At 35.7% G+C, this 27071-nt stretch overlaps 1 protein-coding gene and 1 long non-coding RNA gene across 2 annotated transcripts; both read left to right on the top strand.

Annotated features, from left to right (window-relative positions):
• The first annotated feature begins 2170 nt into the window (after nt 1-2170).
• Nucleotides 2171-17827, top strand: LOC143706289 (uncharacterized). Its single transcript, XM_077198039.1, has 8 exons — nt 2171-2323; nt 11695-11778; nt 12400-12551; nt 12716-12796; nt 15961-16081; nt 16546-16598; nt 17051-17200; nt 17300-17827. Exons 1-8 carry the CDS (start codon nt 2224-2226, stop codon nt 17471-17473), a joined length of 915 nt encoding a protein of 304 aa, XP_077054154.1. The 5' UTR covers nt 2171-2223; the 3' UTR covers nt 17474-17827.
• A 3863-nt stretch (nt 17828-21690) lies between these two features.
• LOC143706268 (uncharacterized) lies at nt 21691-26874 on the top strand. Its single transcript, XR_013192959.1, has 2 exons — nt 21691-21815; nt 23652-26874. It is a non-coding gene; the product is annotated as an uncharacterized LOC143706268 (long non-coding RNA).
• The last annotated feature ends 197 nt before the right edge of the window (nt 26875-27071 follow it).

The raw sequence follows: 27071 nt of genomic DNA, 5'->3' as shown, positions 1-27071 counted from the left end.
AATATGGTGAATGTATGAATGTAACCATCAAGGCTATGCTATATGTGCAAAAAAGGGTTAAAATCACATTATATTCTATTGTAATAACATTACAATCTAAAAAGAAATGTGTTTAAAAGCAGAAGTTAGGAGCAAGTTATTACACTTTGAAAGATTAAAAAGAAAAACATTTTATCCTTTTGAATATCATGAACTCATGAATTATTCACAATAGGACCAATGTGCATTAAATAGGCCCTGTGTAACCTCGAAACACACCGACTGAGTGTGTTTCTCTGGGGTACTGGCCTCCACATTGCACTGTAACTGTAAATATTTTGGTAACAATGTTTACAGACTCACGATCTGTGCTTCACATCACACATTTTGCTACGCCTCGGGGTAAGACAGGTAATCGTGGCTAACCTCACTCTCTTCAGAAGTTCCCATGGTGAATGAATGCCTATGGGCTGTAATGCATGAAATCCATTATAGTCTCTTTATTTTCATAAGCAGAAATGCAGAAGGCTCTCGTGTATGCTCTCACATCCCCTGCTGTATTTCCTGTAATAATGTTACGCCACATACTGAGGTAACATTCAAAGATGTCCAAAATAAAAAAACGTTTAGCATCAAACATTTAACTCTGTTCTTCATATAAAGCGATCAAGTCTCTTCAGGAAATTTGGACTAAACCGCACAATTAATATGGATTAGTTTTACGATGAACTTTTGAAGCTCAAAGTGGTAGTTGCGTAGCTGTCAATGGTGGGACAGAAAACTCTCAGATTTCATCAAAAAGATCTTCTCAGATTAAGCAAGAACAATCATAGATCATAGATACCTAAAATGGAATAGGCTCCAAAATAAATCACTTCAAGCACTTTAATATTCCATCCAATCTAAGCAGATTCCTGACATCTGCACACGTTACTACATACTTCGTCCTCACGTTGATCTGGTTTTGATTAAATGACTTTGCTGTATTCGAACTAGCAAGAGTATTGATTCATAACAAGCAAGAAAACAGGCACAATCATTTCACACCATTCCTTCGAGATATGACTCCCTGAACACAGCATTCCAGAACCACACTGTCATTCATCTCTTCCGATTAAACCCTGCAAACATCTAATTAAATCCAGCCTCAATAGTCACAGATGGAAACTACAATTCTATGAAGTATATCCAAATGGAAGAATCCTGATAGCATGATGACTATGCAGTATGGGACTTTCCAATCAGTAGGCCTATACACTTTGATGAGTTTCTTTTGTGAGCAGTGTTAGATATGATGTGTCCCACATTTCATGCACATCAGTGACTGCATGACGTTCCACCTGCTAGAATATAGCAAATATCTCACATTTCAGCATTTTAAAATATATCAAAACATAATATAACATTTGGTTTGACCTCGGGTTGATGGTTAACAATTTCTTGACAACTTCTTTTTTTACATTTTTACCATTCCAGGGCTTGTTTTGTTCCTTCGTGCCATATACAATAAGTTGTTCCATGTTAAAGAAGTATATTTCTAGGTGATCATGTTTCTATTTGTGCAAATTTTGGTTGTTTTCAATGCTGCAGTCTGATACACAAAGTAAGTCCATTTAAAAAAAAATGTAAACAGCAGGGGGCAGCACTGTGTCCTAGTTTTATTGTAGCCAATGAAAACAGCCCATGAAACAATGAAAACAAATGCTTGCTTAAAATCTAGCTACAGAAACTTGCATAGACAATAAAATACTAAAACCCAGATCGCCAAAATCGCTAATTGTTAGTTGACTACTAAAGTCCCTTAAGTCATTGCTATCACTTGATTCACTTTGTTGAGTCTGGAAAGTATGCATTAACATAAAACTAGAAATTGCTATTGAACTATTGAAAACAGTTTTTTTCCAGTGTTATAGGATAACTAAAGAGATAATATATGTTTTTTACAATGTGAGTTCTCAGAATGGCATCATCACAGCAAGCTGATGTATAAATGTGCATTGATGTGGTCTCTATTTTGTCTCAATCTACATTTCAAAAGACTTAGAAACATACAATTTGATCTACTCTGAATAAAGACACTATAATTACAACACAGCTCAGGGGAATGAAGAAAAAACAGAATGGAGTGAAAGAGGGGGGGGGGGGGGGCACACTTGAATCTATAAGAGCACAGGCATTGGCTTTATCCCTCGTGTCACACTCTCAGTGAAACAAACCTAAACCTCTCACACAGACACACACCACATGCTGCAGGACCGCTCGCTCAGGATGGTGACACAAAGGAAATGCCATAAATCCTCAGAAGTTGCTTTCTTAGTCTGTATTTTTGCTGTATTTTTTCAAGGTAAGTACAATTTACTTTACTTTTGTTCTACTGCAGATGTTTGGATCTAACTTTGCATCACTCAAGATGTTGTGCAGCTTTAAGGGAGTAGTGTGCGGAATATTATCATTTTGCTATTAAAGAGATTTGATCTACTCCAAACTTTTACTAACTATTAAGTGTTAAATACTATATAGTGTTAAAGTTTCAGTGTGTGCTATCATATAAGCATTTATTTTTTCTTCCTGCGAATCTACCACAGCCCTTTGCATCACAGCAATACGCTTTAGATAAAGTTGTTGAGTTTCCTCTCAAGTTAATGGCTTGAGATCAATTGAATCGCTCTCTTCCACTCAGTGTATCTGTGCATGTATTATATCACCATGTGGCCGTGTGTGCATCTGTATGGGAAATAAAAAGTCCATCTGTTGTTATTCCATTATGCATAAAGAGGATTGTGTTCATTTGTCGGACTATGAAGCATCCAGGTGTTTCAAAGACCCTGGGCAGCAAAAGTTGTGGGCCGTATGATGTAATACACATTTCATACTCACTCAAGAGACAGAAATAAACACTGATGTTTATATTACCAAAACTGCTTATAGCAGATGCAGTGGTGCAAAGTTATTTTCTGAATCTATATTTAATCATTATTAATACATCTTGTTTTCTAGTAAAATATCTAAACTTATTTAAAAGCAAATTTGCTTTCAGAGAATATGTCTTTTAGGTTAGAATTAAGATTATTTTACTTTTAATTCACTTTAAATTCATTGTATTTCTTGTTTTAAGCCAATATCTAACTAAAATTTACTTGATATATTTTTTTAAAAAGTAAGTACAAGATATTATCACTGTACTTCTCAATTTAATGTATCTTGTTTTAGGAATATAGTTTTTATTACTGGAAAACAAGACAAAATACCAATTAAGAAAATGTTTGAGCAATAAATGTTGCAATAATATGTTGGCAATAAATCCTGCTAAATTGCAGATATGACCCAATAGTTGTTGATGAAAGATTCTATGAATATTGAGTATTACAAATATAAATATATTCAAGTAAACAATTTTAGGTGAAGAAAATGAGTAAAATAATGATATGAATTATTATAAGTCCATGCGTAAAATGATATTAAAAATGTATAAAAATACTCTTAACCATGCATTAATATGAAGAAACATGTTTTTTTGGGGGGGGTTTCAAATCAATTAAACATCAAAATAATACAATGAGCAAATTTCGGTTTGTTTCAGTCCTCGTGTCATTCTAATAATTCAGTATCGTGTTTATTTTCCATTTGCATTTCTCACGACAACCAAGAACAGATTTTGTTCTTATTGGCATAGGTCCTATAACTCAGTTATTGTAGCTTAAAGGGGGTATGAGCTCTGCCGATAATGATGCTTTGGCAGAGAGTGAAGGGGTTGGGCTGCTCAAAAAGTGTCTGATTAGAAACATAAGAGTGTCTTTCCTCCATATGTTTGCTGCCCTCCCTGTTTGGGTGGAGACAGTGTGGGCCCCACACTCCTTTACTGAGACAGGAAGAGAGAGACTGCGGGGTCAGAGGTCAGGGGGGCATGCTGTGTGAGAGAGAGATAGTGGGGGTGAGGGTAAAGTTACACTGCTCCTTCTATTTAAATGGATTGTTTGAGTCTCAAATTCCAGCGTACTTAAGGGAACGCTCAGTGTTGCAGCAGACAACCAGGCATGTTTTAGTAGAGCAGGGCAGAACTGAACAAAATGTCCTATATTGTTATATTGCATCAGAGAGAGGGAGAGAGAGAGAGAGAGAGAGATGATGAGGTTCCATTTTTAAAAATAAAAACATTAGTAAAGGCATTAGCTATCATGAATTAACAATGAACAATACTTTTACAGAATTTATGGTTACACTTTACAATAAGGTTCATTTGTTAACAGTAGTTAATGTATGTTATCATGAACCATGATTAATCCATTTGTTACTGTATTTGTTAATGGTTGTTAACGTTAGTTAATAAAAATACAGCTGTTCATTGTTAGTTCACAGTGCATTAACTAATGTCAACCAGATTGTAATAAAGTATAAGTAAATGTTGAAATGAATTTTAACAAAGATTAATAAATGCTGTGTATTTCATTATTAGTTCATGTTAACTAATGCAGTTAACTAATGTTAAGTAATGAACCTTATTGTAAAGTGTTACCGAATTATTGTACATGCACGTTCAAAAGTTGGTCAGTAAGATTATTATGATAATTTTTTTAACTAAAAAGAAGTTTAGTTTAAAAAAATTAAAACCTTTGTCAATTTAAAAAGTGACTGTAAAGACATTTAGGGGCCGTGTACATGACACTGTTTTCAACTAAAAGCTTTTGAAAACGGGTTTCAAAGTGAAAGTTTTTGGAAACGATACCGTTGTTGTCTCAACGAAACTACAAAAACTTGAATTTGTGACATCAAAGTGACATCACCAACTACTGGCCTGGCAGTATAACAGCATTTTTAGTCGTTTTCGCAGATCCGCGTGAACGGGGCTCATTTTGACAACGTTGTCATCTGTATTTGAAAAACGGGAATGTTTTTAGTACATCTTAGTACATCAGTAAAACAAAGTGAAAAAAAACTTTTCATGTTGTTTAAATGTCTATGTGGTGTTTTTAATATGCTTTCAGACAAATAATTTGAAAAGTCATCAGTCAGAATATTTTCTCCTTTAAACTGCAGTGTACCAAAGACAGTCACAAAATTACTGCTTTTACTGTATTTTAATATAAAAATATTGCCACCTCCAAATGTTTAAACGGTGCATAAAATTTCATGTTGTCTAACAGATAATGTATCATACCTCTTTTTTTTACAATTTATAAATGAAAATTAATATAGATTAATAATGTTTTAGTACCTAATACATTTTTAAACTAGATTCAAACATTTACTGAATAAAATATGATATGTGCCTGTGTAAACTTGGCTATAGTGCTAGATGTTGTTGATTGTAGGGTGTTCTAGACAGTTGCTAGGGTGTTCTAAGTGGTTGCTAGGGCGTTCTGGTTGATTGTTTATTCTTCCAAGTCGAAAGAGCCAATCCACAAGCCTCTGACATTCTGGTCCTCCTTCAATGCAAGTCAATGGAATTTTTGTTTTTCCACCAGGAAAAATTTAATTTATGAATGATATTTGAGGGCAATTTCTTTGCCTTCAATAGGCACAAGTGACAGATGTACTTGAGATGGGGATTGGAGGCATATGCTCATACATCTGCTGTAGTAAAACTGATCTCTCATAGCAGCTGACAAACTGTCAGTGTTATCAAGTGTGAAGCAGGGCATGATGTATCGAGCGTGCTGTCGACTCACAGAGAAGCTGCGACATGGGACGTCACCAATAGCGTGAGCAGCCTTGAGGATCACAGTCCAGATGTAGAACAAATACACAGCACTTTATTGACAACCCCCCCACCCACACACCCCTTCTGCCTTTCTTTTCTTGCATGATAGCTTCCTTTATCATTCCTTCTTGCCTACGGCTTTAAAGGAATCCATCCGATCCTGTTATTCCTGGGGTTGGAATGTCGAAACATTCCTTGACTGGGAATTCCCAGAGGCTTTGAGGGAATGGAAGAGACAGTAAACGAATGAGGGATGTAACTTCCTGTTATGTGATGGGAAAAGTGGAGGGAATGGGGTGAAGATGAGTTGAGGAATAAGGGGGATGGGAGTGAATAGATATAACATCTGTGTGGAAGGGGGTTGTAGGAATGTTCCCTATGGTTGTAAGGGGTTCACTTGTAACAAGAAGAGTTGTACAGAAAGAAAATGCAATTAGTATCATGCAAAATCTCACTGAAATTTTCAACAACAAAAAAATACAAAATAGTTAAATAACTAAAATACATACATACATTTTTCTTAAAGGGACAGTTTATCCAAAAATAAAAATTCTGTCAGCTCTTTCATTCTTCTATGGAAACTTGTTTCCAGTTGATAATTGCAACCTTTTTATCTCTATTTTTCCACGAGTTTATATCCGGCAATTCTGACTTCTTTTCTCAGTATTGTGAGATATACAGTAACTCGCAATTGCGGGTTATAAAGTCCCATTCTGAAGGAAAAAAAAGACTGACTTTTTTTCCTCAGAATTGAGTTTATCTCACAATTCTGACTTTATAACTTGCAGTTTTGAGAAAAAGTCAGAACTGGGTGTAAAAAAAGTCGCAATTACTTCAATGGCGGAAACGAGCTTACATATTCATCTGTGGAACACTAAAAGTTTTATACATATATATATATATATATATATATATATATATATATATATATATATAATTTTGGCTATATTTGGGTTCCAAACCAACTGACTGGACCCCACACTTTCAATGTATGGCCAAAATGTCTTTTTTGAGTTGCATTTGTTTAACCTTTTTAAATGCATTTCCATCCGTACTTCTCTCTATTTTAGCCAGATATTCATTCCCTGCTGAATGAATTGCAGGGACCCTGCTGTTAATTCTCTCTGGTGCGTTTTGAGATGTGTTAGATTCGTACCACCAATTCACCATAACAAAAACTTGCAAAACTGAGTAAAAACTGGGTCACTACCTCCTGCCAAACTGAAGCCATGCTTTCATATGATTGTTTAAGTAATGCACTTTATTGTGCCTCAAGCCACTGCTATTCAGACCTCTTAATATGCTTTAATTTACTGTCAGCTACTAAACTAGAGCTTTCAGAGCAAAGTCTCAATGTGTCAGTGCTGAAACTTTTAATGCTTTCAAAGTAGTTTCTACATGATTCTATCATTTAAGATATTCTCTAAACAACCATTACAAGACAAACATCAAATTGCAGATAGACAGTAGTGTTGAAAACAAGACCAAAGAGTGACAATATAGATCTCTTAGGAGTGTACGTGAGCATTTAAGTCCATAAGTCACTGGTGTAGCCTACTACTTATCAAGTTGCTGTCACCTTCAGATATGCTTTCTATAGCACAACACAACAGCTGTGACGGGCATGTGTGTCACAGAGAAAACCAGTGTTAGCATCCAAATCTCAATTTTATCCTCTAGGTTGTCCAATGGTTCAAGAACCCTCTTTTATTAAGAAAATGTCACTGTATGCTAGGGTACAGTTGGCTATGCAGAGACAAACGTTATTGATGTTATTATAAGTTCTTCAGATCAACAATTTTGGTTTCTGGTCTCAATAAAGCACCAGTAAATAGATGGTTTATTTATAAGACAGTAAACCCTGTTATACATTAAAAAGTTTGGTGTCAGTATGAAATTATTTACAGAAATTAATACTTTTATTCAGCAAGGATGCATTAAATCGATCAAAAGGAAGGAAGTGAAGCAGAGTAAGTAATTCCAGCCGAGGGTCAATAAAGGTTACCTCTATGTTTTTTTTTGCATACCTAATATAATATTTTAGTTCAGCAAACCTACTACTGTGCAAAGCAAATCTTCAAGAAAAAAGAAAACAAACAAGAACATAAGCATCATTACATCTGTGTTGGTTAAGACGTTTACGCAGTTGCTCTGTTTGCAAGTGCCTCTAAATTAAATTAAACTATTAAAACAATACGCCTCTAAATACCAGACACACAGAAACACAAATGCCTGATACCAGACACATTCGTCTCCGTTTAACCTATTAATGAGCAGGGGAATAAATAAAGCCGTATCAAGCTGGTAGGAGCCCAGGGGGAGCGAGCGAATGAGTGAATACCGCTGGTGTGAGGTCATGTTAGGAACACAGGCTCAGAGAAGCAGGAGGAGGAGAAAACAAGATATGAATTTGCCCATCGGATGATTCAGCTCATGTGATGAAAATAAACCCCTTGGTGGAAATTAATCTGTAATGCTGAAAATGTATGTCAGAACCCACAGGAACATTTAAAACTTAGGTTGTCCTTTCATAGCTGAAAGTTGTGGTTGGTTGTCAGTTTGTGTGTAAATGTATGTTTTTGACCAACGTTCTCTATTTCTGATGTCATTTCTAGCTAGAAATTACTATTGAAGTAATTCAATATTTGTTTAGTTCTCACCAAAGCCAGCACTATTTTGCTGTAGATCATTAACCATTACACTGCCTCAGTAGTCTGTCTGAAATCAGTTTTGTGAGGTACCTTCACACGCAAACGTGCTGGCTAAGTTTTCGGACACAGCCGTAGAAACTTCCAGGCAGGTGTTTTGGAGCTGGTTGGAGCAACACTCTGCAGGACAGTGGCCAAGTCTCCATTGATCTCTATTTAATCTCATTGCTGGCAAGGAGACACATTTGAGAAATTAAAGATATCACAAATGTGTTTTTTTGTCTTTTGGGAATATGTAAAAAGCTATGGAAGCTTGTTTGGAATAAAACCATTTAAAAGATAATTGCAAATTATTCTCACCATTCTTCTTTTTTCTCTCGTAATTGTGAGTTTATGTCTCGCAATTCTGATTTCTTTTCTCAGAATTGTAAGATATAAACTGTAAATAAAGTCCAATTCTGAGGGGAATTGTTTTTCTCAGAATTGCAAGTTCATATCTCGCAATTCGGATTTTATAATTCACAATTATGAGTTTATATGACGCAAGTGAGAAAAAAGTCAGAATTGCGAGATGTAAACTCACAATTGTGAGAAAAAAGTCTGAATTATGAGACAAAAAGTCGCATTTACCTTTTTTATTTTTTATTCAGTGGCGGAAAGGAGCTTCCATAAAAAGAAAATGGACCAATAAAAAATGATTGCAATATACTGTAGCCCAGGGGTGTCCAAACTCTGTCAAAACAGGGCCACTGTCCCGCAGAGTGTAGCTCCAACTTGCCTCAACTCTCCTGCCTGGAAGTTTCTAGTATGCCTGTATACTGCAGGACAGTGATCCTCCGGTGGCAGGATTGGACACCCCTGCTGTAGCCTATATCTAAAGCAAATCCTAGTTAGTTTAAAGTCCAGTTTTACACTGTACCATTCCTGGTTAAAAAAAAAACTTTTCACTAAATCCGCCAGTAACAAAATTGGAAAGTGTATTACAAAGAAGTGGAATGTGTTATTCTTGAGGAGCTACTTAATCCTGCTTTTAAATCAAATTTACAAAACACTCAGGGACAAATTCACTAAACAATGCTTCCGCAAACTACCACTCAAAACCATTTTAAAAGATGGGGAATTGCACTGCGTAAATTGCATTCAGTGATAATTTTTATTTTTTAATCGCCATTACCTGAATTGCATGAACACCTTTAGTCAAAACAAACCAGACAGAAGGCAAATATACCCAAATTATTCTTGGTGAATTTCCCCTTGAAACATTAGCATGGAAAAATCTAGAGGCTAGCATCAGGAAACATTTTAAATAGAATTGTATAAAGACATACAAATATAATGCAAGCCAAAGAAATTCATCAAAGAGAGAAAACAATACTCAAGTAACGGAGGCCAGTTCTTTACACCACCATAACATATTTCACTTAGCAATTATTATTTAAAGACAAACATGGGAAATCTTGTTTATTGACTAGAAAACTTTGAAAAAGGTCAAAATTTAGTGGGTAACCAATCAAAAGATTGATTCAAAATAATTCACCCATTTTGAACTTGCTCAATAGAATTATGTAAATAATGCTAAACATTCAGTTTCATTATAATGGATGGAACGGATGTCTTAAAGCGCACTAAATCATCCTGACACCGACCTGAATGTCTCACTTTAGGTTTCATAAGTATCGTGCCGAGCATTGAGCACATGACCAAAAACAAAAAAAGATCACTCTTCTAAAATAGAATCACTCTTTTATTCAAAACATCTCTAGCAGAAATTGTGTGCAAATGAGAAATGGCTCCAGAAGGATCTCTGAGACATAAGAGTCTCTTTATTTCCTCTATACATCTCCCTGTCTCCTTTTCTTTCACTATTCTTTTCTTTTTAACCTCTGACTGACACTCTCTGCGGAGAGCAAAAGGGGAGTGTGTTGAGTCAGGGTCGGGGTCAGAGGTCGGGACCTCTTGTTGCACGGGGAGGGGGAAGGTTAAGGTTTTATTAGCTCAGTCTGTGCCGATGTATTCACGCTCAATCAGGCTAATAATGACATACAGCACATTCAGCTCAGAAATTCATACCACCGCAGCCCTTTAGAGCCAAAAAAAATGACGTCAGTATTCATTCCTCTAAAAAACATTATGCAATTGAATTGACTTGAACCTAGCATACCGTAGTTCTTCAAAGATTCACTTTTGTAAAGTGCCACTCAATTTAATTAGTTTGGATGTGATCAACTGAACACAGTCAGTTACGTTTTCATTCAGCTCTCTAGTCAACCAGGACCATCATAACCAACTTCAGCACTAGCAACAGTTTAAAAAGCATAAGAGGACAGAATAAGGGTCAAACAAGCCTGATTCAAACTCACATCACCCACATGAGCACCAGGGCTCAATGCATCGGCTCTAACACAAGTGAGTTTTTTTATTCATACACTACGGTGCTTGTGGGTGATAAAGACAGATAATAACTAAATTAAATAGGGGGGAAAACGAACGTTCCCCTGAAATGTTAATTGGGTTTGAGTCTGTGGAACTCTGCCAAGGCCACAATTTTGTGACAAGAGATTTGAAATAACACTTCAACATTCATGATTTACAGCTCAGTTTAAGCCAGTTCATTTTAATCTAATTATCTATTATCTAGATACATTTGAGAATAAAATGTGAGTGGTGCTTACCCATGCAAAAGTCACAAAAGTGATGCTAGGTTATTAGGCTAGTATACTGTACTACCAGTTTGGGATCAGATTTATTCATGTTTTCTAAAGAACTCTCTTATGCTCACCAAGACGGCATTTATTATTTATTAAAACACAAAAATCTTAATATTGTGATTTTTTTTAAAATGTAATTTATTCCTGTGATGGCAAAGCTGAATTACTCCAGTTTTCATGAACCTTCATAAATCATTATAATATGTTAAGTTGCTGGTCAAGAAACATTTATTATTATTATCAATGTTGAAAACTGTTGTCTAGATTAATATTTTTGTGTACACTAAACCTATTTTGTTCAGGATTGTTTGATGGAAATATAGAAAGTTCAAAACAATACCATTTATTTATTTTTTTGTCTTACTGTTACTTTTAATTATTAACGTGTCCTTGCTGAATAAAAGTATTCTTTTTTTTTTTTTAAAGGAAAAACCTTTGAGTTTGTGTAACCTTTGTGTAATGTAATATACTATATGATATTCAGAGGTCTAAGATCCCTCATTTAATGTACTGTAAGTCTATGGTTGTAGTTGTTTTTTTGTTTGTTTTTGTTTTTTTGCTCGTTCCATCATCCGCCAAGTAAGATAGATTATTATATCATGACACTTTGGATGCAGTTCATGGATGCAGACGCTCTGACAACATGTACCTTGTATTTCAGCTGTGATTTGTGAAGAGGTTTCGGAAGGAATCATCCGTGGAGATGGTGATCGAGTCACTCCAACCGAAAAGGTGCACAGCAAAGGTAAAATAATAATAATGACATATTAAATTCAACAAATAAATTAATGAATAAATGAATAAAGGTGCAATTTCTTCATATTACCCTTCTGTGCATTCTTTGTAATTAAAGATATGAGTCTTTATATTTTGCTCCTTTTCCCTTTTTTTTTTTTTTCTTTTTTGGAGCTGATTAACTTATATATATATATATATATATATATATATATATATATATATATATATATATATATATATATATATATATATATATATATCATTAGCCAGCAAACAAGAAACTAACTAGGTATTTATGACCAAAACAGGTGATGGCATTGCTTTAAATTAAATTACCATCCAAGTTTGGATTAGATGCAGTGTAAATACATGCTATTTTAATGATATCATTAACTTGCACACCTCGCTCCATTAACTTTTAATTTCTAATCCATTCGTACAAATGTTTGTGATCTAATCTTTGTAGACTGACTGGTATAATATATGTTATATCAGTTTGAAGTCTAAAAAGTAGATTGTACAATACCCTACCTCACTAAACTATAACCATGTTCTCACCATTTAAAATTAAACTGAATGAGGAAAAACTGCAATCGGGCAAGTAACAACAAATACATTTCCTTCACAGGAGATTCTCAGAGTGTCATTTTCCCCTCCATATCACTTGATTCAGGGACACCAGAGACACCAGGATCAGACACTGAGACCACTCAACCTAACACACAGACCCCAGATCAGACACACTCGAACCCACCTGAAAAAAACAGCGTTACTTCAAAGGTGGGGACACCAGATATTGTATTAATATTATGTCAAAAATTATATTTAAATTATGTCATTTATATATATTTTTTTTTATTTTTTTTTCAAAGGCTATGTCCACATTGTGTGTGCCATTCAGTAAAGACTACTTCTGGTCTTATATTTTTTGTTTATTTTTGTAGGGTAATGTGGTCTGTGTGGATAAAATACCAGAGCGCTACAAGTATGATGTGCTGCTGAAACTAAAGGCCTCCTCCACGTGTGTAAGTTCTGGTCTACGTTTATCCTGTGATAACTGGGTAGAATCTGGGGAAATAATAGTGGGGGAGCTGATTGTATATCAGTGGCTAATTTAAAAGGTTGAAAATTTAAGTAGAGTTTGAGAACTCTTTAGTTAAATACAGTACAGTGCTGTGTGCTAAAGAGAGACTAAAGTTGAACAGTGTTGACTAGTTCTTAAAGGGATAGTACACTCAAAAAATGAAAATTCTGTCATTAATTATAATGTCATTCCAAACCCGTAAGACTTTCGTTCATCGTCGGAATGCAAATAAAGATCTTTTTGACGAAATCTGAGAGTTTTCTGCTCCTCCATTGACAGCTATGCAACTACCATTTTGACGCTGCAAAAAGTTCATAAAGAGATCATAAAACTAATCCATATGAATTGAGCGGTTTAGTCAAATATTTTCTGAAGAGATTCGATCGCTTTATTTGATGAATAGATTAAATGTAGGTTTTTATTCCTATAAAAGTTTTCATCTAATTAGCAAATAGGTTGCGGGTAGCCTATTTGCACCCACATCGTCGAGGTAGATTATTTATAGGGGAACTACCAGAGGCATTACGGTAAAGAGAATTATGTAGTGTAATGTGACCTGTACGTGTTTTCGTGAGAATCACCCTTTAGCATACACAGGAATCACTCAGACACGCCTTTAAAATGTTAGGAAACCCACAACAAAGAGTGATCTGCATAATCTAGAACAGGGGTTTTCAAACTTTTTGTGTGTGTGGACCGCTATTTGTAATCAAGAATTTTCACGGACCACCTCATAATACACATAATAAAATATATCTACACACAGTCCTTCCTGAATTAATCCGCACCTCTAAATAGGCTTACTAACATTAAAACTATAACTGGTCATCACATCAGTACAACAGCTTGTTAAAGAAAGTTTACTGCACACAACGGCTGCCGCATATTTAATTTATTTATTTACTCAAGCGCCCGAGGGCATAATCAGGTTCATTTCAGGGATGCAAACATGTATGGTCAAAAAAGAGAGAGGTAATCGAAGCCCTCGCCCCGCGGCAAATATCCAGATACTTACATTGCCGCCAACCCCTGCCACCCCTATAGGCACATATAGTAAAATGTAATTCAAATAAAGTTTTAACAAAAAAAGGTTTTATAAAAAGATAAACCTCACATATTTCAGCCTTTAAATCATTTTTATAAAAAGAATGAGTCAAAAAAAGATAAATTACTTGACATTTACATCGATGCACATTAGCTTAACTTTTATTATTAGCTAATAGTAAAATTCGGTCCGATTTTCCCGTGCCGTCTGTCATTGCTATGCGCGCTCTCCACAACTTAGTTGTGCTTAGTATCTAATAGATTTCCACCACTGAAAAACGCTTGCTGTAGCTCTGCTACAAGATTTATTTACGGAGAAGAGAAAAACACACGTAGTGTTTGGGTGCACGTGCATTCTTACATTCTTCATTGACTGAGCTTTCAATGTTTACGGAAAGGATGAAGCTGATTTGTTTGTTCTTGTCACATGAACTGCGGTGCGTTTGCGGCATTATGAAAAGTTGAGGTGTTTTCATCTCGCTGCGCCTAAAAAAATGAGTGCGTCACTTCAATTATGAGCCCACTTGCCGCGCGCCTACATGAAATAATGAACTTGAGAGCGCAAAAGACACGATATATGAACGGCCCCTTGATGAGCTACCTCCAATCGAGCGACGTGTTGGAGACCCCAGTAAAAGATACGCACCAAGAAGAAACACTAGCGTTTCACGCTTGCGCGCATACTGCTGTTTTGGCGTGCAGTATTCTGATTTGCTTATTTCCTATTTACCTGTTTGGTGGAGGCAATTCAGAATTACTGTTGGTGAAATTATAATCAGACAAATATTTTATATAATGAAAAAATATTTGCCTCTGCCGCTTTCCTCTTCAGAGAACCTGTTGCTATCCACCGATCCATGTTGTGGTTCTAACGGCACTGAACTTGAACGTCACGGCCGAGCACCACTAGCCTATTTTAGTAATCACACAATAACCAGACAATTTAATTTAAATTTTATATCAATAGAGGCCTACATATTCTTTTTACTTTTTTATTTTTTTTTATGGGGATTCCTGGTAAAATGAAGGTAAAAAATATTATTTTATATTTTATTTTGCCTTTCCACGGACCACCTGCAGTACCCTCACGGACCACAGTTTGGGAACCACTGATCTAGAATAAAAAGACATCATTGCTGAGCCTTTAGCTTGCCACATATTATAGACAGACTGCCAGATGCGACTACTTTTTGCCGACATTGTATAAGAAGTTGAAGTCTTTTTATAAGTCAGCCTTTAGAGACCCTAAGTGTGTTGTGCTCAAGTCTCATTGGCTGGACCATCATAGAGGCCTTGAGGCCTGCACATCAATGGCATTCCATTACACGCTATGGGCGGCCGGCAGTTCGGAATTCACGCCAGGAACTCTGCCAAGATACATAGACGGGCCTCTAGGTTTAGTTTCAGAGCCAGTAGAGTACCAAACTCCCAACAGAATGAAGTATATACAGTAAAATAGAAGAACATCATGAGAGTAAATTACATGGATAAATATTGTGTATGTGACGTGTATGTGACTAAAACAGACGTATTCATGACGTCTGAGGATTTCAGCTAAAATTCAGCACAAATTTGACTTTTTTAAGGAAAGTTAGATATAGATCGTAGTCAGAAAGCTTCTGTCCTCAGCAAATATGCCTTATTTATTTTTAATTTTTGAAAGTTTACTCAGTTTATTAGCAATATACTTATCTATTTCAGTATTTTGATATATATTTTGGTGTTCTTGGAATTCTTCTATTCACCAATGTTCCCTTGGAGAACTGTGATTCAGCGGAAAGGGAGGCTGTTGCTATGAGAGAAAACCTGAACATACAGGTTTCATATTACACCACATTCCAGGAAAGAAAGAAATATGAAAGATGGAGAGAGAGAGAGAGAGAGAGAGAGAGAGAGAGAGAGAGAGAGAGAGAGAGAGAGAGAGAGAGAGAGAAATGAAAGAAAGGCTTGATGCATCACTCCACTTTCTTTTCATGGGATTTGATTTTAAAGAAACATGACTTTTTAAGTGTCCAACATTTATTACAAACACTTTTAATACAAAACCCTTTCATCCAATAGGAAGAGACTAAAGCTAGGATACAGAGTGTTCTAGAACATCTCTGTGGTGAAGATTGCAAACTTGAAATCTATCAGAAAGACAACACAGCTGAGGTCATGGTTTATGGAGACAGCATTGAAGGTTTGTATTGTCTCCTTGTCATTTATTTGCTTGTTTTAAATTCCACAAAGTATTCCACAAAGACACAATCAATCCTATGGAATCACCAAATATCAATTCATTAATATTAATCCAAATTCAGTTTAATTGACCTTCATTAATGTGAACTGAAATGTCTCCACCCCATAAAATAACAAAAGTTAACAATTTATTAAATATAATAAAATACCTATATATCGATCTATCTATCTGGCTTTTTAAAGCCGAAGTTTCTCTTTTATTACAAGTTTAAAATGACAGTAGAATTGCTATGAATTTTGAATTTCTTTGAATTAATTCTTACAACTACAAAACGTCTGCTGCTTACTGTTTGCTTCCTCAATTTAAATTCAGGAATTCTTATTTAAATTCTGAATGGTGCACAACTCTACAGACTACAACTGAACAATCAGACTAAACTCTCGTCATTTTTTTGTTTCATGAAGCTGATCCTGAAGAAATGGCTGGAAAGTTCAACAATGACAACATTACGGATAAGGTCCGCAACACTGAAAACTCTGTAATGTAATGAAATACACAGGATGAAAATGAGAGAATGCACATACACATCCAAAAGAAATCACACTTAAGTGAAGTATGAAATAAGGAAGAGTAAACGTAGCCTGGTACATCTGCTATTGGGATTTTGCATAGCAGTGGTTTAATAAAGCGTTACTCCCAGATTCCAGGACATGTGAACAATATGCGCCCTGTTAGGCCTCTGAAACAGAAACACTACATATTGCCATGTGGTTTAGTTTAGGGTTAAGTTTGGGTGAGGAAAGGCTGTAACTCATTATGAGGTAAATAGCTGTGCTGACAAATCAGATAAACTCACTCTATAATACACATAAACTTAATTCACACAATACCATAACGCAATGCTATAAAAACTATACAACACCTTCCAGGTAGTAAAGAGAATGTGTGGGTAATGGTTTGTCTCTATAGGTTGAAGTCGATGAGGCGGTGTCTCGCGTGGGCCAGCGCTCGAAAATTGTCCTGATCTCTCTTCTGATTACGGGTTTGCTTCTTGCCGCTTTGCTAATAGCTGGATACCTTCTAAAGACTCATCGAGGACAATCCAAAGGGCTACGACTGGTGAGTGTGACCGTCTAATCACATACCAAATTAATCAAAATTAGGCTTGGGGTAGTAGCGCCAATGCTCTGTGTATGTATAACTAATGTCTCCATCAAGGCTGAGGACTCCTTCCAAGTGGATCAAGATAACCAAGGCAACACACTTCTGTCTGTGGCTCCTCTGCCTCAACAGGAGCCTTTGGACAAGCCCATCATTAACGGAGATTCTCCAGACTCAATGACCAATGGACAGTCCGCCACCCAGACACAGGTTGCCGATACTCCGATGTAAGAGGCTCGGAGTCAGCATCAATCCAATGACCAACAAGAGTGAACAGACTTCATGGGTTATCATACACATTACACAACAACATTAGGAGTGATGAAAACTACAACTGAGATGATGCCGAGAGAAACAATGCTGAACGTCTATAAAAAAAAATTAAAAAACGTAACGTGAGAAGAGCTTTTTGTGTAAGTCTGCTCCAGTTGAGCCTGAAAATGTTATCAGAATATGAATAACCCTTCAGAAACCACATCTATTATACAAACATTTACACTTTCAAATATGTTTAAAACTCCAACAATGCAAACATTCTCGATCTTCCATGCCAAAGCTTCTCTTAAGTAATTTATAAACGGTACAATAAACAGGATTTGCATTACGTTTAGATGAGCCAAAATCTCAAGAATGCATTTTTACATACATAGTAATGGTTAACAATCAAGTATCAAGTAAGTTTGTTTACATTATGCATTAAGTTTCATAAAATAACTTGGTTACACTTTATTTTGAGGTGTCAGTGTTACATTATACATTATTATATTACATTATTATTATTATTAATTACATTATATTATACGTTAAGTACTGAGTAATATTAATGAATTACATGTACTTACTATAGGGTAAGGAATAGTAACGTACTTTGTAGCAAAGACACTGTAAAAAAATGTGTTACTAAAAACTCTTACAGCATTAGGGTTAGGTTTAGGGACATAAATGCAGTCAATGGCCTATGTTCAGGTATTCCTCTTGCTACTTTTATTTGATTTATTTCAGTAATGTTCAGGATTTTTATGCATTTCAGACATTAATGTGCAGATGCTTTTATTCAAAGCAATTCGTCCGTTCAAAATACATTTATTCGGAATGTGTGTTTTCTGGAAACTAAACTCAGGACCTTGCCATTTCTAGCATTATGCTCTACAAGTTGAACTATGGAAAAATGTGTAATAAGTAAAAAGCATGAGTGGCAGAGCGGTAACTCATTACACAAGTACTGCCTAAAAACCTTGTGCGAGAGACGTCATTCACTAAAAACACATTTGCATGTCTTGATGGTAATGATAAATCACTGTCAGCATCACTGACCAGATAGGCCACAGAACAAATGACATTTACCTTTACGGTTTTTGTAATTGCCTATATTTTTATACAAAGTATATTTTGTTTTATACCTTTTTGGACTGGTGTGTAATCTAGACATTCAGTTACTAATGGAGGGGGGGGGGGGGGGGGGGGGGTATTGCATGAATATGTTGTTGTTTTGTGCATGTGGAATTGTATGTGTATGCCTGAATAGTTGAATTGTTTGTCGCATTCCATTTACTGTGGAGACGCCGAAGTTCTAACCTGCAACAGAATAAACACAATTTTCATAATGTTTGACCACCATATCAATAATTTAGAGTGATTAGTATAGTATCTTTATTTGCTGTTATTATTTTGACATTCTGAGAAATCCTGAAAATTGAATGAACTGTTTACATCACGTTTTACTATATCTATAAGCACAGTGGGGCTAGAACAAAGAAAACACTAGTATGGCAGTGATAATGTCCCCTGGGCCACATCAAACTTGCTACATGCTTTAAAATTTCAGTGGATTCACACGGTCATGGGATCAAGTGAAGTGTGTTAAACTCTCTGTGGAGTCCATTTGTGGAACATTTTTTACTATGGTATTGTATCTCTGTGTGTGTGTGTGTGTGTGTGTGTGTGTGTGTGTGTGTGTGTGTGTGTGTGTGTGTGTGTGTGTGTGTGTGTGTGTGTGTGTGTGTGTGTGTGTGTGTGTGTTATGAATTCAGCAACAGCAGGAAGAAAGGCCTACATTACCATGGCATACTGAAGGCTGAGCGGATATTTCCCACCAACTATGAACCAATTAATGGGGGTCAAGAAGGGGGAATACAGAAATCATTAACATTCCAAGTCAATTTAGGCCTACCCAATGAAAATAGACAAATGAACAACAGCTAGAAAATAACTAAAGTTTTAGAAATGTAACACTACCTTCATTAGCAACTAAATTATTAATAATTGTTTCGGACAGTGTTATAATATCATGGATGTTTTTTCAAGTAATGCATTACTTTTAAATTTACTACAAAAAATATCTTAGTTCCTTTTTCAAACAAGTAACGCAAGTTACTTTGTTTTCCCATGTATTGACTGACAGCTCTCCTGTCCACATCGGGAGTGCAGAGGCATTGTTTGTTTGAATTTGTGCACAAATTCAACGTTCCTCAAAATGAATAAACAGTGAAACACAGACTCTAAATATTATGCAAACGTGTAATAATTAAATTACACACATATACTTTATGTATTTAAACTCATTTTATTAAGCAATGTCTTTGCAGCTGACCTTCGATGAACAGCACAGCTGAAAGGTGTGAGCTGCGCCCTGTAATCTGCATTTCCTTCAGCCTGAGGATTAGGCTATTCATTTCACATTTGGTGTGAAAAGGCCTTTATATTTTACGAAAATATATATATATTTTGTTATTAAAACAATCCCAGCCCAGGTGAGAAAAAGGTAACGTAAAAGTAATGTAATGTAATGTAATGCAGTAATTCCATAAAAAGTAACCAAGTAATGCAATTAGTTACTCAACACAGCAACACTGACTTGGGTATAGATGATCCGCCACCTGAAAAAGTTTGAGAAAAACTTTTATATTTAATTACCAAGACAACTATCTTTGTTCTGCAGAAGAATGCATCAACCTCAACACACACACAGATAAACCTGTCAGCTGTAATCCCTATGAGAATGAACATGAGGGGTGGTTTCACCCAGATGTCATGCCCTCCCCCAATGCTCAGTTTTACGACCAACACATGTACACTTCATGCTCTATTCCCAGACACTTCCCTCCACCTCTTTTTCACATATGTGCACAACTGTATACCGGTACTATAAATCACTGTGCCTCTGTCTCTGCTGGGGTCTATATTAGACTGCATTGAGAATGACAATGAATCGGTATAAGATGTTGATTATGTCTTTGTTTAAAATATGGCTTTTGAAATAAAACGACCGAGCTGACCTATTTTTTATTATAAAAATATAACATTAAATATTACATTAGTGGGCAACCTATGAAATAGTCCACTTTGTAAGAGTGACAACAACTTCAGCAATGGCTTTAGTGAACAGTATTTTAAGTAAATAGTGCCCCCTAGTGTGTATAAAGTGCTCTTGCATGGCAAGGATGTTACTGGACAATAATAATCTGCTTTAAAACAATGACAAAAGGAAGATGTAAAACCAGTCTATGGGTAAAACAATCAACTTTTTTTTATTGTCACAAACATGCACTTGGTAAAGTTTTCTCTCTATCAAGAACAAGAAATGTGAAAAAACAAACTGGGGTATAAAAGTGATTTTTTGTTTTGTTTTATTAGCTATTTTCTTATTGTTGTCTACAATTCTGATGCAAAAAGTATATTAAAAAATTATTATTATTGTTACAATTGGTAGGCAGAATGAACATGAAATTATTTCACTGAAAACTGTTATTTCCTTATTGGTTGGTCAAAATATTTTATAATGATATTGACAATATATAAACAATAGTCTAATGTGGATTTCATTTAGACTTTTAAACATAGGCCTATCATTTGAACAGCTAAAATAATTACTAATGCAAAAACTCTCCAGTAAAATGACAAAAATTAATGCAATAATATTACTATGGAGTTACGTAGTTCATCTCATTAAAAATCTTCCACTAAGGTTGAAGCAATGACAAACAGAAAGTGATCAAATAATTTGTCATACGCATATGCTCTTATTTGATATTTAGTTAGTCAACATTTATAAATGTTTTCTAAAACATGGAGGAAAGATTTATGTGTTATGACAGAAAATGTTATTGCCAATTTTCCTTACTATAAGATCATATAAACGAGATAGCAGTGCTTCAGATCTTTTTAGACACGATGGAATGCTACAACAGATGGTTTCATGTAAACTTGGGCTCCGGACCTTTTGCTTTCTTCTATGAGACGTTGCGACAGTGTCCAGCGATGCGCATTAAAATGTGGCCGATACCATGTGACCTGTACAATGTTTGTAAACATGCGTCAAGCACATGTGATCCAGAAGTGTTTTGGAACGTGTAACGCGCTGTAGCCAATCAGACGCCGGGGGAGTGTCTGGGGGGGCGGGGCTTGAGAATTTCGCACTGGAAAAATCGATAGGGATCTTGTAATGATGCGAGGAGACTATGTCTCAAGAAAGGAAACTGAGGAGTTGGGTCGGACAGAAACAATGGAAGAGTGCAGGCATCCATGGCATGCAGACAACTAAGAAAAAATTGCATTGAAAGTCAATCTTTTGAAGGTAGGCTATCCATGTAAGTAGAATAATTATTTTTGGATATGTATGATTAATTTATGTTTGTAAACCAGGATAATAATAGTTCTTTTCTTTTAAATACCTTAGTATTTTAGTTAATAAACAGTTAATAAATATTATCTGACAAATAATGTTTGAAGAATTGATGTCATCAATTGAAATCTGAGAGCGAAGTGTACTTATAATTATTCCAACAGGCATTAGTTAAGATATATTACTGCGTCATAGCTATTGCGACAATATGGAGATTCGTTAGGGAATTTCGCCTGCGTAGAGATTTCGTGGAGCGCTCCTTATTTACATTAACGCGTAACGGCTGATCATGACATAATCATAAGTGAGTGTTCCAGTCTCATCCAACTAGATGCGTCGCATTCAAGACAACGGCAGGAATGGGATGCTGCGCGAGCAAGAGATGCGTTGCGTACGTCAATATAAAAAGTGCGCACTTTTTGTCGATTCAGATTAATCCGTTTTAAAGAGGGACCGTAAAGACCATAAAGTGTTATTGTCAAGAAATAATAGTGGATCACACATTAAAAGGTGCAACATAGCCTACCTTTGGTCGCCTGTTTTAACACCAAAACTTTAAAAGGATAGACACTTCATTTCAATAAATTAATGCTTATGACGTCAAACTGCGACATTGTCGGTCTTATTCAGCGAGTTTAACAATAAACTTGCAGTAGTTATTTTCTAGTGCGCACTTGACTATACGAGGTAAACAAATCATTAGCGCAGTGCGCACTTTTCCCTCTAGGGGGCGCAGTCAGACCGCATACGCTTGTTGAATGTACTGAAACAGGTAGACATGTCATACTAATAATCTTTTGCCCATATTTTATTTATTTACAGAAATGCGATTTTACTAATAAAAAAGACGTTTAGACGTTATATTTGTGTTTTTTACCCCCCCCCCCCCCAGCTTATTATTATGTTATATAAGAGTTATGAGAACAGAGATAAGGCGAGGGAGAGATAATGTTATTAGTGATTCAGAGATCACTTCAAAACAAAGTGTTATATTTAGTATCCTGTCTGGCCTGTCCAAGAAAAATATATCGGCCTCTTTCATATCCTTTGCTATAAAAAAAAAGTAATTCTAGACCCAACAATACAATTAGTGATACACCATACAGTTTAAGATAGTCCTAAGTCAACAAGTCCCTGAAGACAACTTTACAGTCGACACAAGAAATATGAAATGATATTGGGAATAATGCCTGTTCAATGCCGAGGTTAAATAATAATAAAAAAAATCCGTATCCCAAAATAAAAAGTCTGTTTAATCTTCTAACATACTGCATGTCTCAACCGTTTGCAATCTGCTGACTGTATATTTACTGTTGTATTTTCTCTTTTCCACCCCATTTAAATGGCAGACGCTAAGCTTCAATAAAGACGCCTTTCCCTTTAAGAGCTGGATCAGCATTACACAAGCGGTCAGGTGCGCAGTTGCAGCAAACCAAGAATAAACTGATGTACATAAGTGAAAATGAAACTTGTAAACAAATGCTCTCCCTCCCTCTAGGTCACTCCCTATACTTTTCTATTACACTTATTCTATTGACTCAGGTCTAAAGTAATTCAATCATAACACCTCGACTCTCATGTATGGGTATAGGTGCACAAAATCTCACAGCTTACTTTCAAGGTAAAGTATAGGGAAAAGGTTTACCATAGTTGCACAGCAATACATATTAAAAGCATGTATGGTTCAGAACTCTCTTCAAAACTATCTTTACAGAATGAGGTCTAAAAGCTCCAGTATGTGTAGTATAGCATCTTTAGCATTTGGCTATTCTGTATTTTGTTTTGCAGTGCCATCTCCTCTATATGCTGCTCCTGGAAGCTGGATTCAAATGGTGCAATAGAGTACTTTATGGCATCTAGCACCATTTGAAATCAGTGTTCTTGGGTCGGTCCTGACATCACATGGGACGGGAGACCTAAATGCTGTGGACTACTGAAATTTTACTGCAACATTTGTGATCCATGTCTGATTTTCACAAACTTTATAAATTGAATAAAAATAATGATTCTTAAACTACAACTTCATGTAATTCCTCTACAATACTGCAGTACCACGGCATGCAATATATCATAGGATATCTGTTATAATAACATACCCAGTATCAAATAGTCTGTCATTGTGTTCTAAGAAGCTGCAGTGGTCAGATATTTGTATATTTGTATTTGTAATAAATATTTGTAATAAAAATCACGGAAATATGATGATATCCATGATAAATAATAATTTACCAGTTAAAATATCTAGGAAGGGGGAGTTCATACCATAACGTTACAGGTTTACGAACAGTTCAAAAAGATCTGATCTGAACGCATGTTTTGAATCCTTTTTTATTCTTCGTGCCAAAATTGTATTACATCAGAGTAACTTGTTAAATATCTTTACTTAATTACCTGATACATTCATCTTGCTCACCCTGGACCTCCACTGCAGCCCCAGAACCGTCTCAGAACCTCGCAAATAAGAATATAATTTACGCATCTCCGTTTAATAAAATAAAAAGGTCGCGTTGTAAGTGCAAAAATGACAACTGAATATTTTTCCCACCGTGCCACATATGTGTATATTAAATGGCATTACTACAGGTGGCGAAATTTGCCTATAACGATTCATCTCCAAAGAGATTAAAAAAAATATGATAGAAAGATAAATCTGCTTGTGAAACTGGTGACGTCATCAACAAGCGCCTGACGCTCACTCTCTACGTAACTCATTAACCATTTCAATTCTTCACCACTAGATGGCACCGTGTGACCTCTAAAATACATTATAATAGCCTAATCTACAGACTGACCGATCCGACCAAAACATGAAACGGTTCTTCTCAATTTCTCCAGAGTCAGACGAACAATAGCTAATCTCCAAACGCGTTACTCCACTCTGATCTAGCGAAACCCATTTTTTCACCAGGCCTACTCCCGATTCCCCAGACCTAATCATATTCGATCATGTAATGGGACAACGCTCAATAACTGAGTTTCAAGACTGACACCGCGACTTTTTGTCAACTTTGTCATTACTTTTGAACTTGGGATCACTTTCCCAACATCTGTAACTGATGCCAGCTGATTGGATTTAATGGTCTAACGAATGGTTGTATTAAAACCGGATGTATTCTGCTGTCTTTAGGGAGCATGACACAGCTGATTGAACGACTGAGATCCCAGCAACTGAGAACCATAGCATGTGCTATTTTTAGCTGCTGTTAAGTGAGCGCCAATAACAAATTTCACTTTAAACAGGCAGACTTTTAGATCTTGTATAAGTATCGTATTAAAATTGCTGTCCACAATATGAGGGACATTGTGCTAAATGTGTTCTGTATCTTTGAGGCCCAGGAAATGTGCTGCATTCATCAATGTCAATGCTAGAAGCTCTTTCCTTCTTAAAGATAGGCTACTTCAGATAAATGAATAAAAAGGATGTGCATTTCCTTTCTGCCAGGGAGAGATCTTTTACATTACCAAACAATTTTAAGAGCAACAGTATAAAAAAAGAACAATCAACAAATAGCCTAACTCCTGAATCCCATAAAACCTGTGGTTTGTTGACCATGTGCATGAATTGGGCAACAGCAAGCTTATTAAATGACTTGTTTTTAGATGACCCTATTAAAACCGCCTACTATTCTGATTGGTCTGGTAAGACCTGACGTCTCCTTGTGGTTTTGTTTACCACAGCGGGTAAATACACCTCCATTCAATATCCCTTCATTAATCTACAGCTAAGCTACACCCTAAACAATGAATCATCATCAGTAGCCTATTGCTTCATGTGGCCTTTCAGGAAGATGACATAGCCTGCATTATATCCTTAATTATACTACATTGATTTAGGCCTAATGGTTAAAAGTTTTCTGTAATTCTTCACTTTGCAGTCTCCTTACAGATGACCAACTGTAATTGGAAAGTTGTGTACCGTCGACTGCAGTGTGAAATGATCCAGTGTAAATGAGGAGGCTTACTCAAACATATAACAAAAGACCTGGGTTACTATGAGATAAACCCACTAAGGAAGTTTTAACACTGATAATGGGTTCATTCTTCCAAATCAGACTGGGAATAAACCTACTGTGATCAGCAATACATTTTACAAATTCAATTTCAGTGACACAAGAAGAAAACATTCTTTGCAGTTTGTGAAGGCATGTTGTCCTGCTAACTGTTCTTAATGCAGTTAGCGTGTTAGAAACCTTTAGATTTTAGTGGTGCTACACTCTTTTCAAAATGATTACTGGGTTTCTATAGGCTACTATAGCATTCTTATATTTATGTGATGTTTAATTCATAAAAATTGATTCAAAATAAAAAAATAATTAAAACAAAATGAATTAATTAAAACCAAATCCATAAAATGGTCGCACGATTGGAACCTCTAAAAGGTTCGATGAAGTGCCTGACAGAACTCTTTAAAGGGATAGTTCACTTTTTTAGTTCACAAAAAATAAAAATTCTGTCATCATTTACTCACCCTCAAGTTCCAAACTTGTATGAATTTCTTTCTTCTGCTGAACGCAAAAGAATATATTTTGAAGAATGTTGGTAACCAAACAGTTGATGGTCCCTATTGACTTCCATAGTAATTTTTTTCCATACTATGGAAGTCAATGGGGCCCCTGTTTAGTTACCAATATTCTTCAAAATATCTGTTGGTTGTTGTTCATAAAGGGTTGGAACAACTTGAGGTTGAGTAAATGACAGAATTTTCATTTTGGGATGAATGTCCCCTTTAAGCTTTATATGTTACCCATTTTGTAAGAGTTACCATCACTATTATTATTAAACAAACTAAGGTTAGGGATTTTTTTTTAAAAAGACTTAAATTTATAGTTTACACTTTAGCGTGTACTTTGACTCAATGTTGACTAAGTGATCTGACTTACAATTTAAAACCAGGAAACAATTAAATGGATGAAAACCATTAGCAACCACATAACAACATCTTGTCCACCCAGTTTTCCACACTTGCCAAGCAGCAAGTTTTGCTCTTCAACAATTAAAACTTAAATGAACAAATAACATTTGATACATTTTTGATAAAATAAAAAAGCTGTCAGAAAAGCTATTATTATTAAAATTTGAAATCTTACAGCTTTTTGAGAACAACATTGAGAGTTTCTCTTTGCTTTCATGGGATTGGCCAAGGTCTCTGAATAGCACATTGTCTAAATGACTCTACAGTTGATGAAGTATTTGACTTGAATAGCAGCA

The sequence above is a fragment of the Siphateles boraxobius genome, unplaced genomic scaffold (assembly GCF_051911475.1).
Source record: "Siphateles boraxobius isolate OS27281-9 unplaced genomic scaffold, OSU_SipBor_1 41, whole genome shotgun sequence".
Classification (NCBI taxonomy): Eukaryota; Metazoa; Chordata; class Actinopteri; order Cypriniformes; family Leuciscidae; genus Siphateles; species Siphateles boraxobius.
The sequence above is the reverse complement of the archived record's forward strand: the minus strand, read 5'-3'. Positions and strand labels throughout refer to the sequence as shown.